At 43.0% G+C, this 16,245-nt stretch overlaps 1 protein-coding gene across 14 annotated transcripts in view; it reads right to left on the bottom strand.

Moving 5' to 3' along the window:
• The window catches only part of LOC131462852 (receptor-type tyrosine-protein phosphatase F), a 159,946-nt gene that overhangs the window by 80,727 nt on the left and 62,974 nt on the right, over positions 1 to 16,245 (bottom strand). For all 14 annotated transcript variants that reach the window (XM_058634394.1, XM_058634478.1, XM_058634458.1 and 11 more), the window contains exons 3-4: positions 8,903 to 9,048; positions 7,888 to 8,029 (exon numbers count right to left, since the gene is read on the bottom strand). In XM_058634394.1, coding sequence (XP_058490377.1) covers positions 7,888 to 8,029; positions 8,903 to 9,048 — 288 coding nt within the window. The remainder of the gene's footprint in view (positions 1 to 7,887; positions 8,030 to 8,902; positions 9,049 to 16,245) is intronic.

A 16,245-nucleotide genomic window follows, 5' to 3' on the forward strand; every position in this document is an offset into this window, starting at 1 on the left:
AGTGTTTCCCAAACCTAGAGATGATGATGTTCTTAAATGTCTTAAATTTTGTCCACAAACCAAAATGATTCAGTTTTAATGATTTCTTTATTAAATGAAGCAAAGAAACCAGGGAAAAAAAGGAGCTTGTTTTACTTATTATTTCAGGATATTTAAGGATTTTTTAAGCAAGTAGTTGAATTTATTAGGATAAATGAGGGAAATGTATGATAAATCCACAGTTGCTGGACCATTGTGGGACAGGTGTGAGCTTAAAACCAAACAATCGCATGATTTTTAAAAGAATTAGACACACTGATCACGTGCACAAAGAAACAGCAGGAAAAGATAAAACTACATTCATTTTGTGCTAATTCCTATCAAATCACACTCTCTTGGTTCTATAATATTCTATTAACCACTTTTCCTTCGCCATGTTTATTCACTTCTCTCTCTCTCTCTCTCTCTCTCCGCCTCCCTCTCTCCCCTGAGGCGACAGACATGATCAGCACTGACAACGCAGACATACCAGACATCACAATCTTTACAGGTACACTTTGCCAAAAGCATGAAGCAACTGATGGACAAGTATGGATGATAAAATGCTGCCTCAGAGGCTGAACCACTGCATCCAGATGTTTTACATGGAAGAAATCATGTCCATCTTAAAACAACCAGTCGTTATCAAATACAGTGTACACTTTATTGAGTATAAAAATGAAGATATATATATATATAGATATAGATATATATATATATCTATATCTATATCTATATCTATATATCTATATACATATATATATATATTGATAGAATAAAAAGGAAGATGACAGCTAATGGTTATAACCCAACAAACACGCTGACGGTGATGCTTGGATGTTGTGATGGTTTGCTCTGGGATATTAAAGCTGTGAAAAGCATGTAACAGCAAAGTCACTGTAAAAATGTGTGATCAATGATGTACGTAGACTCGTTTCTGGGTCATCGCAGCTTGCTGACGCTTGTTGTTGTGATTTGCACACCTTTAAAAAAAACCCTGTAAAATAACTAGTGAGGCGAGAGGAAGGATGTCCAGTTTAGCAGCATCGTTTTCTATCATCATTACTGTTATGATTTAAAGTGCACCATTATCTCTGGGTTACGGGTTCTGTTTGTTGCCTTTTTCCATTTCTCGAAGGTGCCGTGACCGCGTCCAAAACCTCAAAAGCTATTTTCCGTCCTTTGAAACGCTCGTTCTTGGATGTGAGGATGCAGATTGGTGGCGGCCAGCACAGTGATTTCACCCTGCCATATTGTGTGAGTCCTTGAGAGAAGCCTGCACAGACAGATGCAGTTTGTATCTGTCAGCCTGGATATGAGCTACAGTGCTGGGCCTCCAGCCAGCAGATGGTTGGTGAAATTAAATCTGTGACACAGACCTGCACAATGGAGCTTGGAAATACAGTTTGTGGAGGGCGGGGGCAGCACACCTGTAGGCCGGTGAGCGTATGAGCGTATATACAGCAGCTCTGTGTGCGTGCAAGTCCTCTTCCTAATCTCCTGTTTTGCTCCTGCGTGTTTTGAGAAATAACAGCCGCGGCTTAAAATGGAAACCGAAAACCTGTTGGACCAAAACTGCAGCCGGTCCCTCACACCCTGCGCCGCTTTCGTCAACAACCTCCGGCACTGAGTGTTAAACACGACCTGAGCGCACGCCTTGCTTACTCAAAGAGAGAATGAGAGTGATAAAGTAACGTAGGGGGAATAACACTGACGCCACCAACTTTATTTTGGGTCTTTGTGAATGATTTGAATAGTGAAAAAAGGAGAGGAGAGGATTAAGTTGTCGTGGGTATTAAATCATTCCCATATACAGTAGCTTCAGTATAGATTTATCTTGCCTGGGAAAAGGGAGCCGTGAGGTTCCTGGGCTGTTTATCCAGTCAGGCTTGTTGTCCGCACTCGCCTGGCTCCTGAGATATTTATTACTGGCATTGTGTCGCAGTCATTTTCTGCCTATTCACCGGGGACTAGAATGCATGCCAGGCAAATAAAGGCTGTCATTTGTTTACTGCCACCAAACACAGGGACACTACTGTAAATACAGTCAACACATTGCATTCAATTCCATTTTCAATGTCTAAATGTGACTAATGAGTTTTCAGCTCTGCTGCCATCGTAAACTAGAGAGAGGAGTGATCTGTATTAATATTACAAGAAGCTGTATGACACATTTTCACACAGCAAAGTCTATTTTCTTTGGATGAAGATCTTTGGATTCTTGCATATTTTCCATCGTCATGACCTTTCCACACTGCACAGAAAATAGTTACCATGGAAATGGAGAGGGTGCGCGACAGGTCTAAAGGAGAAACTCGGTGGAGACATTGGAATGGCAAAGGATTGTGGTAACGGCGCGGCTTTTGATTCAGAACCATGAGATAACGGTCCACAGAAACCACTGCTCTTCAGGAAAGTTTTTATTAGCACAATTTACATCAAGCTTTTCTTAATGAAGGAATTCTTCTGAAAGTGTTGCCAAAGAATAGTCAGGAAAGACAGAGGAGGGTTTAGAAGGGATTTGCCCAGGACTTTCATTATTACAAATGACTCCAATCCCTTTGGTTGGGTCAAAGACCTGGTCTGGTGTTTAACACAAGAATGTTGTCGTGATGCAGTCCAAACATCACCGTGAGACATTTTTTCTCCTCAAACCATAAAAGGAAATAAAATGGTCATTTGTTTTTAGTGAGTGTTTTTTTCCCTGTGATATGGAACCTCTAATTAAACATGATGAATCCATTGTTGATTTCTTTTGACCTGGAAAACATAAGTTATTAACGGCTGCTAATGCAGGATAATATTAAAACCACGTAAATGTAGGAGAACTGTCATCTTTCACATGTGCACCACGATCACTCTATCCACTGCACTGCAGAGCTCCATCAGGTTTAATGGTCACCGATGGGACACGTTTCCAACACCACCTCAGTCATTCCATTTCACATTTTACATGCTGCTCAAACATTAACAGTGATGAAAACATGAGCGATTGGCCTGACATGGAGAAGTGGCAGCAGGCTGCTGTTAAGACTGATGTTGTGAGCAGCAGAGATGTCTTTTCTGTCCAGCAGTAGTTTATTCCGTGCATCACTGAGACAAGCGCCATTTACCTGGACATTTACTGAGGCAGTTCAATTCAAGAGGGACGCTCAAGGTCACAGCGTCAGCATCGTTACCCGAGTAATGAGTCATTGTTCCCGCTGGTCGTCTCTCTATACTATTCTATAATGTCACGCCACCGCCGCCACACTGTCCTCGATGTTTACCATAAAAGACAAAGAGAAAGATAAAGGGGGCAGATGTGGAGGGAAACAGATGTGCAGCCAGGCAGGGAAAAAAGAAGTAAAACCGGAAAGAGAAAATATGTCTTCATCACACCTCTTCCCTGTGGCTCTGAATCGTCTTCATCATTATTTAACCACACAGGTCAGAACTACTGTGACACTGCACTGACTTACATTCATTTGGACGGCCTTAACAAAACCTTACCCCGAACCTTAACCATCACCAGTCAACACCGAACCCTGAACTTAACCAAACCCCAAGTCCAATCTCACAGCCCTAAATGAGGACCAGGTTTTGGTCTCCACGAGGACTACAGGTCTTGATAAAGTCAGTGTTTATGTCAGAGAAAGTCCTAAAGAGGTGTCAGATACAAGAATACGCACACACACACACACACACACACACACACACACACTCATTCTTACTGAGGACACTCAGACATAATGCATTCCCTAGCTCCTTATCCTAACCTTAACCATGGCAACTACATGCCAGTTATCCTTAACCTAGTCCTAACCTTAACCCAGTACTTCTCAAAGAGTGGGGCGGGCAAGCACGGTGAGGTGTGAGTGGTTTATACAGATAAATAAATAAACATTATCAGGTTCTCAATAGTATTCAGGGGGGGCGTGAAAACATCTGTGTCCTCTAGGGGGGGGCATGACAGAAAACAACTGAGAACCACTGCCTTAACCCAACTCTAACCCAAAGTCTAAAACCAGGATCAGACAAAACGGCCTCGCTCCCTACGGTTTATACTTTTTCGGTCCTCAGAAAGATACACATACACAGACACACACAGACATACACAGACACACACAGACACAGACACACACACACACACACACACACACACACACACACACACCGGATGATGGAGAGACTAAAAGCAGGGTTGCACATTAAAAAGGTAGTTATGGAGTGGGCCATTATTCACAACATAAAACGCCAAGAATCCTCAGATTGACTTGTGATAGTGTGACAGCGTGCGCGCACACACTCACACGTGCACACACACACACACGCGCACACACACACACAATGAAGAATTGCTGAGCTGACATTGGGCCCGTGCGTTGGTCTCAGCAGAGCGACCTCTCGGGCAGAGGGGCGTGAGAACTGCCATGAACAAAGAGCGGGGCTGTTACAGCGTGACAGAATTACAGAGTGACTGGAGACTGCAGCCCAAACTCTGCTGGTATGAAAACATGTTTGAGCAGCTCCACGCAGGTGAGCAGCGGGTAAACTCCACGGCCTCTCACATCCAATCATCTGCTCACAACGTCTTCTGTGATCCACGAGCGCTGCTGCGAGCGCGGCCGTGTTTTTATATCAACAATGAAGCAGCTTTACATCAAACTTTCACACATAATGGACGGAGCTGCAGTGAATTTCAATACAAACATCAACGATCCAGACATTTGTGAAAACTGGCCTTCATTTTAAGCACAATGAAAGCAAACATAATCTATAATCTATATATAAGTAAATGAATGGATCATACTTAATGAGCGATGTTCCTGCACTTGTCTTAGACTCATAATCCATAATCCAGATTGATTTAGCAGTATAATGACTGTGCTGTTGTTATTGCCTCTATGGATGGAAGTGTATTTTATGTTTGACTTCATGCAGTTGCAAAATCACACGTCATAAAGTCTCTTTTGATTTTGATGGGATAATAATCCAGGTTTGGTAATCCAGGAAATCCCAGGTTACCTCTACTTCTTACACACAAAGTTTTTGATGAATGTTTTTTTTCTTCATAACAGTATTTTATCCACGCAGACACCAGAGTGGGAAAACCTCAAAACGCCTCCCATTGTGCTACTCTGAGAAAATGATGATGTCATAATCCAGCTCTCTCTCTCTCTGTGTGATTGTATACATTGTAATGTATACAATCACAGGCCTCATCGATGTACTCCAGCGTTCAGTGTCATTTTGTGGTGTTTTCGTATGAATTTCCTAAAATCAATGCCGTCTTTACAGAAAACGTATTTTGTTTAGTTGCGTTTCCACGGAGACGGGACCTCAGACACTTTCTCCAGATCTAACCAGTTGGTCACAGCAACATTCTCATGCGACACCTTTTCAAACCTCCAGGCCATCAGTGGCCTGTTAAGGTGCAGAGTGGTCAGTGTCCGGTTGTTTGGTGCTGCCCCAGCGTTTTCTTACCAAGCTCTGCTGATATGTACTTGATGTACGACGAGGTTACAAACACTGGTCTAAAAATAGAGCCCTGCAGCTGACAACAATGCTCTGTGTGTGTGTGTGTGTGTGAGTGAAAATGCAATAATCATGAATGTGTGTGGTAACACACTCGTGTTTCAGAACATCCTCAGGGTTCTGTGTGAGTTGTTTTCATCATACGTGGTGTGTGGTCTGTTCTTCATCAGCCTCTGTGATTAGCACGCTCGTCTTCCTTTAATAGAGAAGGAATAACGGAGTGATGAAGTGAAAGTTGAACACGATGTTTTTTCCCCAGTGTAAAGTTAGAATTATCACTTTCTGCCGCTTGTTTTGAGGCATCATCCAATGAGAGCCCTGGTTAGCGGCTAAATGTCTGCTTCTCTTTGCTTTGCCAGAGGTTCGACAAAGACGTCGACTTCACCCGTCGATGGTTTACTTTGGCCGTCGGCCATGTCTCTCTGAGATGTTACTGTGACGCTGACTTGCTTGAGCTTGTACGCTGAGAGACTTTTTTTATTATTTTGGTTTGTCAGATCAAAACAATGAGATTAGAGAGGCTCACCTCTATGTGGAACTGCAGACGACAACGCTTTGAATAAAAGGATTACGATAGGAAAGAGAAATAGTAAGCGTGGTTAACATGTGAGTCAGTAGCTATGTTTGCATGGACACAAGTGAAAGCCTGATAGGAATAAAAATATGTCATGTCAACCAAACCAAAAACTCTGACACAGCCCAGACAGAAACAAATGTGTGTACAGTAACTGTTGGCCCTTCCACTATGGTCACGGCTGACCTCGCCTCGGCATGGCACGGCACGGCACGGCACAACACACACACAAACCAGTGACTTGTAAGGTAGTTGTTTTCAGTGTAACTGAATCAATGAATATTCGTTCAGACTGGAGCACAGACTCCGTCTCGTGATCAACAGTGCTGTCCCTAAATACACCAGACTCCTCTGTTAAATATTGAGATTTTAGACATTTCCCTGGTAATTGTTGTAAATTAACCCAGTTTTTTTTAGGATCAGTGGCCGGCAGTCTGGAGACGTCACGCATAGTATCGCCTCAGTGTGCTTGGAACATCGTCAGAGCAGGTGCTATGCTCGTGGAAACACAACCATAACCATGCCGTGCCGAGGCGAGTAGAGCTGGAGGAAACACGGCACATGTGCACCATCATGTGTGACACGTGTCTGTGATCACAGAGACATGACCTCATATACAATAATAATGATATATCGCTCACTTCCACTCACTGGGACAATACAAATGAACATAATGAATGAATCTCATCTCTTTCATGTGCACTACATGTCACAGCGGTGATGCTCTCAACAGTCTCTGTGTGGGAGTGAAGTCCCTTCAGGAAGAAACATGCAAACCAAAGCAGTGAAATCATCAAATCAGCGAGGACAGAGAGAAAAAACCAGAGGGTGGGTGTAACAAAGATGGGACTGGAAGTGGGGGTGGAAAGGTTGGATCTGAATGAGAGCGGATCTGCTTTAATGTCAGTGTGATGTCCATGGTCAGCCTCAATATTCCCGCTGGCTCCAGCTCTGCAGCCTCTTTTCTTGAAGGTTGCTAATGTAATCAACTCCTATAGTGACGAGTGCACGGAGGACAACATTAAACGTTGTTGGTGAACAGAGGGACGGGACTGGTCCACATAATTCCTAAGTCTGTGGATGTAAAACTAGGACACAGGCAGGGAGGGGAGTCCTACATGAGGACAATAGTCTCAATGTTCACTATTGAGTTCTCACAGGAAATTGTGCATTTTAGCCAAACATTTTTATGCAGTACAAGGATTTTGGTTGAGATAATTCATTCAAATTTTAATTGACGATGGCAGTGATTTGGCATCAGTGGATTAAAGCAGGTTATTGCAGGGTAAAGTTACTGAACTGCTGAGCTCTAATTCCTATTTAACATCTTGTTTCTAACATTGTGGAGTTTACATTTATTATGCGCCTTGATCTCGGTAAATTGAATATTGATAGAAACAACGTCAAAAACTCGACCTTTGAAAGCAAAGGTGGAATCGAGGATTTGGCTTCTTCAGTGGAAAACCCTGCGTTTCAGCATTTACTGTTTATTCATATCATTTAAATTTGACAATAAGGCCTTAGTGTGGATCACTGCAATCAAATGACGGACATTATATCAGTCATGAAAACATGTAGAGAATCAAAATGTCTTTATCATGACATTAAACCAATGATCAAGGACTGTTCAGTGCAGTATCTACCCAGAGTTAGCAAATATTGATGTATTATGGCAAACACCTGCACTTATTTTGGACGTCTAGGAACGGAAACCTGGAAAACAAGCAGCGGCACAAGAGTTTAAGAAGAGATTGGCCTAAAAACAGGACTTTTCTTACCTTCAAGCACCGTAAGCTTAGCACTGGTGTTGATCTCGCCAGCACTGTTGGTGGCCGTGCACTCGTAAATGGCTTCATCTCGGTGTGTGCGCAGTGGCTGGATGCGCAGTACGGAGCCCGAGCCGTCATCAAACTCAATCACCTGGCAGAATCGGTGCAGAGCAAAGGGGCGGGGATGACTTTCCATGCACAGTGCATCACTTTATTGCAACAAATAAAAACAGCAATTTCTACTCTCACTTTGAAATGATTTCTGAAATGATTCTTTGGTGTGTGTGTGTGAGCTGAGAGAAGTGAGAATCTAACATTTGGCCGTATCTCAGCTTCATCACTTTCACAAAAGGCTGCTTTTATGCCCTGCTGCAAAATTACATTTTGTCCGAAGCAGAAAATAAGTCTCTCTCCCCAAAAAGTGGCTCGTGGAATGATTTCACAAGCAAAAATCATCGATGGCATTAAAGGTGAATAACAAACAGAAATCAAATCAGGGCTGCGTCTCCTCTGCCACCACAGCTACATTAAGTTAGAGAGGACACAGCGGTCAGAGATGGTGTGAGATCCCACCAAAGGCTCTTCAAACCAAGGCAGAAAAATGCAGTAAATCAAGGAACACATCAAGAGGAAGCATCTGCAGAGACGCTGGAGCGGGGGAACAGAGGGGGGAGGACGAGGGTGTGAAAAGATTGAAAGAGATGAAGCGGACTTTATAAATCAAGATGGGAGGAGATTACAGAGAAGGGGAGCCTGTCTGGTCTTGCTTGGAGAAGAGTCGGTGTGATGTTCAATAACAGGGCAATTGATTGTGTGCGCTGTGAGGGAGCACACGTTGTGTAAATGCAGAGATGAAAGTGAGGAAGAGTCTTTAATGAGAGAGAGTTACAGAGACAGTCTGAGACCCGACGCTTGTGATGTTTTGTCATGTGAGTTGTGTTTGTGCCTGCCTCTATTTATCTGAGTACATGTGGGTGTGTATGGGAGTTGTTCGGGGATCTGAGAGTCACGCACGAGTGCTCACCTCAAAGCGCTGGGAGCTGACTTTCTTGCCTTTCTTCATCCAGGTGATTCTGGGTTTGGGCTCCCCAGTGGCCTGGCACACAAACGAAGCAACTCCGCCCGAGATACCCGTCTGGTCCTCTGGGGTTTTGACGAAACTTGGCAAGCCTGAGGAGGATGGAGGTAAAGCAGTGGAGGGATAGTTTAAAAAAAGAAAAAGAAAGGGGGGAGGGAAAGAAGTCAGTGACGAGGCAAAGGGAGAGCAGAAGGGAGGGGGAGAGATGACGGTGATGTTAGCGCATGTGCCAGACACGTAAGCATGGAAACTTATTATCTATGGTCACACTTTCTCTATGCAAATGGATTTATTGAGAAATGACACGCAGGTACTGCAGCTATTGTTTTGCACACCTTCATCTTTTCATCTCTGAGTGACTGAGTGACTGAGTGACTGAGTGACTGAGTGAGTGAGTTTTGTACTTGCTTCTCTGCACCATTCGGAATTGAGTAAAGTCTGTTGTTAAACAAACAGTGATGCGGTCATATCTATTTAAAACTTCTGAATATAAACAGACGTGTGACAAACAGCACTGGTGAAGTCCACCTGGTCTACAGGACTCTGTGTGTATAGAAGCACAAAGATCTCGACACTCCCACACTATGTCCGGACAGAGTTTTATGTTAAGACAGCCAGAGGCAAGAGCAACACGGTGCTAGTAAAGTAAGACCACTACAAACAGGTTTAAGTATGACTGAAAGCCTAAGAGGCTCCCACATAAAGTACATACACAGGTGCACAGGTGTCAGTCAGCGCTGATAGTTTTGCTTGACAGTGCCCCATTTCAGATGGACACAAAGTCACATTAAGTCACTCACTGCAGCTCTAACATGAGAATTTCTTTGACAAGACGTATCACAGTGTCCATAAAAAAAAAATTAGCAAATGTGCAAACATATTTTTGTATGCATACAAATGTCCATATATATATACACATCTATATATTAAATGTATATATAATATAATATATATAATAACATATATATAATAACATAAACTCTCACTCTTCCCCAAAAAACCCACAAGATGAGAGAGTAAAAAATTGCATTAACCAGGTTCTTTAGAGACACAGGTGAAAGACAAGGTTTGTGAAGTGTCTTCCTGTACAATGTGTGTTTACACCAACACAGCAGATTACCTTGGAGAACACCTCTAACCCTGGCTCTTGTGTTTGCCTTTGGGGTGTTTTTTTTTTATCAAACACCACACCCAACAACATTGTCCTGTGAACAATGGTGTGCGTGCTTCAGTGACAGCCCTCATCTCAGCTGACGTGACACTACAGCGAGCACACACCTTTGCACCCACGCCACGTTTGCATGCTTTATTCACAAGCTCAGATGTGTGTAATCCAAGTGAGGCTTCGGGAACATAACTCGCCGTCCTTATTACCAGCTCTGTCGTCTTGTTTCTCTTCACTGGAGTCGTTAAAGGGGGGAAGGTGGAAAACACCTCAGCCACAGTAACAACCAACAGGCCCCGCGGAGGCGTGCTGAACAAACCGGTGCATCATTACACTGTGTACACACAGGAGATGGCGGCCGTCCCTCACTGAGCACACACGGGGGAAAATCCAGCGACGGCTGCCACAATTCTTTATGTCTTCTAATATAACACCGGGAAGAGGTGGTGCATGGGGTCAATATCTAGTTAGCATAACACTGTACCTGGTTGTGGTATAGGTGGATGTGTTACCAGGTCTCGTCTATATTAACACCCTCTGCCCCTCACTGGGTTATAGAAAGACAGGCTGTGCTGCCTGTCCTTGCTCGAGGACATTTAACAGTGTACAATAAAAAGAGGGCCAGTGCGAGGATGCAGGCAGCCAGGTGTGTGCACAGCTATAACAGTTCCACACACAACTGGACGGGGAACCCGACAGAGATATGAAACCGTTGGTGTCGCGTCGTCTAAATAAAACATGTTTGCAATAAACCAGATAATGAGTTCGTCTCTGAGGTTTGTTTTTGCAAATGTGTTCACAAAACATTACACACAGCGAGTACAAAGACATGTTTTTGGCAGTTGTTAATGAAAACCTGCGCCACCTTCACTGCAAACTCAAGTATCTGGCTGATTTAAGATAACTGTACAGGAAACAGCAGGGACGCACGGAAAGATGCAATCTCAAGAAATGTTCAGCATACATCGTATTTACTCGGTTTGTGAAGTTGCATATAAAGATAAGGTTCAGGTTTAACTGGCTGATTGCATTAGTACACTGTTAAAAGTGATATTAACATAGTTATAGTAAAATAACTCTTACATAAAAAGGCAACATTATAAAACTCCCTGCTCTGATTATTTACCGCTCTACTTTTAACAACTGCAGAAGAAAGAAGCAGCTTTTGCCTCGTGCACCTGAAGGCTCATTATTGTTATTGTGAACGCAGATACAGAGATGATACAGAGATGATACAGAGATGATACAGAGATGAATCTCTTGGACACATCATCCACTCACAGCCAGAGAAGCTATTAGGGCTAATATGGCGTTCAGTGTCTTTCCCAAGGGGGTGTGGACTGGAGCTCATCAGGTTAGTGGACAGTCTGCCCTCCCTCCTGAGTTAATGTAATGCCATCAAATGCACAGCATTTTACATAACAGCAATAACTTGACGTGTACTATAGTGAAATATCTCACCGTTGCATCCATCTGTGACCTGTGACCCATCGTAGTACCTAATCCCACCTGACATTTCAACGACATTTGACCTCTAGTTCTCCCAGAGACAAGGTTTAAGCTGCAAAACCAGTAATAAATCCTTCTCTGCAGCATCAGAGTGTGACACACACACACACACACACACAGCAGTGGCAGTGATTCAGCCCTGATAAGCTCCTCACAGAGTGCGCGGACATCGCTGCCTGCACGGATGGCGACTTGGAATCCTCAAGACTTGATTATCACCGTTCTGACCTCCAATAGTTCCTGCTAACATCTGCCCAGAGCAGCTGCATTTCAGCTGATGTGAGGTCTTTTTTCCACTGCGCCTGAAGCAGCATCATTAAGTCCTGAAGGATACAAACCAAATAAACTGCCACAAACAAATTTAAGTGAAGAACCACTGGATGTGAGAAATCCTCTGGATTTTAGGGATAAGTGAAGGAAAAGGGCACAGCAGCCTTTTCCTGTATTGATCCTCTTAAACAAGCTTCCCTTCTATTTTGGAGTTTAGTTGACCTGTGACTCTAATGTGAAGACATCGGTGAATTCTGAGACGTTCATTGTTCACAGAAGCTGCCGAGCATCAAGTCACAAAATCTTAAAAAGGCCCGTGTTGACCTAGACGTCGACTTACAGACAGGGTTAATGGAGTCCTGACACACTCCAATGAAAAGGGCAGATGCGTTTATTTTTCCACTGAGTTCCTCCATCACTGTGCCACCACTGGTGGGTGAGGATACTGAACTCTGCCGTTTGTCAGTTCTTTTCTTAGAGAGACTAAAATTCACACTCTCTGCCCGTGTCCCACTTTCCTCGCTGTCAGGCAGTTGTCACATGAAAACAATGGCAGGGAGGTGGTGGAAAACACATGAGTGTACCTATGCAAATCCCTCTCACCGCCACCGACTGTGAGCTCTGAGCTGTGCTCTTTCTAGTCTTTTGATACATCACATTCAAAACTCCCTGTCTTGACACAAAGCTTTAAAGTATGCTCTATTTTCACTGACAACGCGTGGAAAGTACTGCAGTAACTGTCAGCCTCAGTACGGGTTGTAAGGTGATTGGACTTTAGGGTTGAGACTATCTAACTCACACAACCTTATAATAACCATATTTATTCACTAACCAAACAAGATTATCTATCATAGTAACGCCTAATCTGAGTTGTGTCCGTATTACGACTCAATCATTCAAATTTCCACCAGCTCTACTCGCCTCGCCTCGCCATGGCACAGTTTAAGTAGTGTTTCCGCTACTATTGCATCCAGTACCAGGTAGTATTTGTAGTACCTGCTCCCACGAGGTTCCAAAAGCGCGCTGAGTAGGTAACTATGCGATGATTGGTCAGAGTGCCGTCACAGGAAGAGACAGAAATCAAGCCAAACAGCGCTGGACTGTGGATAAGTTAAAACTACTTAACGATCCTGAAAACGTGGGTTAATCTCCAACAACTACCAGGAGTCTGGTGTAAAGTCACTAGTCACTCGTTTGTGTGTGTGTGTGTGTGTAAAAGTCACCACAGTTTCACGCAGCCGTGCAGTGATGACTCCGCCCACGTTGAGTAGGTACTTTTTTGTGATGGAGACGCAACCTAAACTGTGCCGTGCCGAGGCGAGTAGAGCCGGTGGAAACACATGTGTGTATATGTGATCCACATAACAACAGCAACACACATAACAACAGTGTTGTTAAAACAACAACAACAACAACAAACACTTTCTATTAACTGGAGCAAAAAAAGGCTTCAACACTAAAACTAAGAAATGGAATAACTTCTTTTTTTTATATAATTTGCTTATAATGAAGCAAACAACACAAACCAGGGAAAGGCCAAAATGTCCCCATTATTCTGTAAAAGTAATAAGGCGTTTCATTTCCACCACACGTCCTGGCTGTGCTCCAGAATCATGCAGATTAGTGGATTATATGGGAAATGAATGTAAATGAGTTTGATGTTTAAAATCTTAATAGAAAATGCTATTTTAAACAAGCAGTAGTTATACCTTTGTATCCCTGCTGTTAAGTATTTATGCTGTGATGCATGCTGGGCTATCATGTGAAAAACCCTCATCACAAGATTCTTTCTACATCATTCAGTATTGATATCAATATTTCTGTCAAAGAAAAACTGGGTTTATAAATCACATCTTGATATTTTTAGGCTACATCTCATATACGGGAACATAAAGCTGCACATCTGGACTCGTGAAAGGTTTTCTTTTGAGATGTTTGTGAGAGTTACAGTTAATACACTACAAATATAAAATAAATGGTGTTTTTAAATGAAAGATAATATCTTATTACATATTAACGTGTGTTAGAAACAATGGAGTTGCCTATAAATATGGTCAAATTTAGCTATAACACATTTGAATATCATTTTGCATTGTTCGATCAACATTTAATGTATAATATGTAATAAATATGGTGATTAATATTAATGCAACAGCCAAACACAGACGTGACCGTATCCAACATCATATCTTGTCTCAGGTCATGATACAGATGTAATATCAGTACATTTCCAAGCCCTAGATGCATGCATTTCACCATGTGATATCTGATTTCCCTGTTGTGTTCAGATCTGCATGGATTCAGGTTTGGACAGCACTGAGGGAGCGTGACGGCTGCTGACTGCTTTGTGTGGAGGATTAAACACTTTCTCTCAGTCATTTAGGGGATTCTCACACTCTTCATCTTCATTCCCAGGTGTTTTGTCTTTAACAGACAGACAGACAGGCAGACAGGCAGACAGGCAGACAGACAGGTGGGATTGATGATCAGACACAACATCCACTGTAACAGTGACTGACCGTGTCAAGGACAAACATTACATGTCTGCCAGACCAATCACAAGCAAGGAAACACAGAGATGCAGCTTCATGGAGGGTTATTGTGTGTGTGTGTGTGTGTGTGTGTGTGTGTGTGTGTGTGTGTGTGTGCGTGTGTGTGTGTGTGTGTGTGTGTGTGTGTGTGTGTGATGACTGCAGAGACAGAGGGGAGAGTCATGCAAATGGATGATGTGTGGCTAACAATTAGTGTATTCCCAAGCCTGCCACAGTGCCACGGTGAGAGCTGCTGTGCAGTGTCGAGTATCAGGGATCGATACACACATGGCAGAGAGAAAAGCATTCATTCTTATTAATAATGGATTAGAGAGTTATCATTTTCACGAGGCAACACTTAGTGGGAGTTTGTCTGATGGCATCAGCACTGGCTGTTTTAATGGCACACTTCCATTAACGCCTTTTCAGACCATTAGCATGCGGCTTGTTTGCAATTAATTCCATATAAACCCCGCTCCCCTCCCCCACCTGCAAGTTATTTACCCCAGTGAAGTCAACTGCTCTTCAGGCTGTTTGTTTAAACTAATAAACATCATGTTTGCTATCTCCACTTCCATTAGACACACTTAATGTTTTTTGGGACTGAAGAGCACGACGGTTTCTCGTAATAATCTTGCGTTTCGTTTACATCCCTGTTTTTTTTTTTTTTTAAATTGTAATCAGTTTTATTAAGAACATCCAATGATGAGCCTCAGCCATGAGGGGCAATGTGTTTGTCACTGAACCTTTAAACCTGAACCTGTAAACTAGCTAAATGTGTTTTCTTTTGAAACTCGAGGTGAAATCTACTCAGAGCAAACGCGATGAATAAAAAGTGAGATGCTATACTTAAAACAAAATGTCTAAACTTATAGAAGAGGAAAAGGAATAAAAGAAAAGCATCAAACTTTCAATACCCCGTAGACCACAGAGACGGGCTTTCTATCAGGCCTTCCAGCCTTCTGTGAATTATTCAAGACAGTGGAGAAGAACAGGAACTCTAAGTGCAATTACCCTTCACTCCTCTCTTCCCAGTGTGAGCAACATTAATGTAATGGCTTTCATCTTCTCAAGCCGATTATGAAAGAAGGAGGCATCTCTCAAGTCTGCTCTGTCTCTCTGTCTCTCTCTGTCTCTCTGTCTCTCTGTCTCTCTCTGTCTCTCTCTGTCTCTCTCTGTCTCTCTGTCTCTCTCTGTCTCTCTCTGTCTCTCTGTCCTCTCAATTGTCAGTCGATACAGTATATGACATTTGGGAGGGGAGGGCGGAGGACGACACCGACACCACAATCTACTTGGGTGACCGATAATAACATAAATCCAGCAGGAGTAAAGTCTTGGTTGTGTAGTCGCTGGTGAGGATGTGTGTGTTCCTGGTATCACCCGTCTGAGAGTGGGAGGTTTTATATTACCTGTGGTATTTAAACTGGCGCCCAACGTGGCTCTAGTCAAAGATGACTCACTACCTGTGGCTTCTTTCAACTCCCCCCCCTTCCTTAAGGGAAAGTTTTAACAACCCTTAGATAAAGGCGGACTCTCTTAAGAGGAAAGTGCTACTTTAGTTGTACGATTGAACAAAGCAAAAATATACAAGTGCACGCTGTTTTTAAATGAAGGCAATGAAACGCGGGGGAACACTACGGTTCATGTTTTACAGTTTCCTTTTCTCAATGTGAGCATCTGTAATTGCCTGCTGGTGGGAGACTCACCATATCATTAACTGAAAACAACTGCTGTAAAGTTTGAAATACAGTGTGGACGATGCAAATGTAAAATGCAGAACCACTCCCCGTCTTCATGGAGACCTGCATGTGGCC

Source organism: Solea solea, chromosome 1, assembly GCF_958295425.1.
Source record: "Solea solea chromosome 1, fSolSol10.1, whole genome shotgun sequence".
NCBI lineage: Eukaryota > Metazoa > Chordata > Actinopteri > Pleuronectiformes > Soleidae > Solea > Solea solea.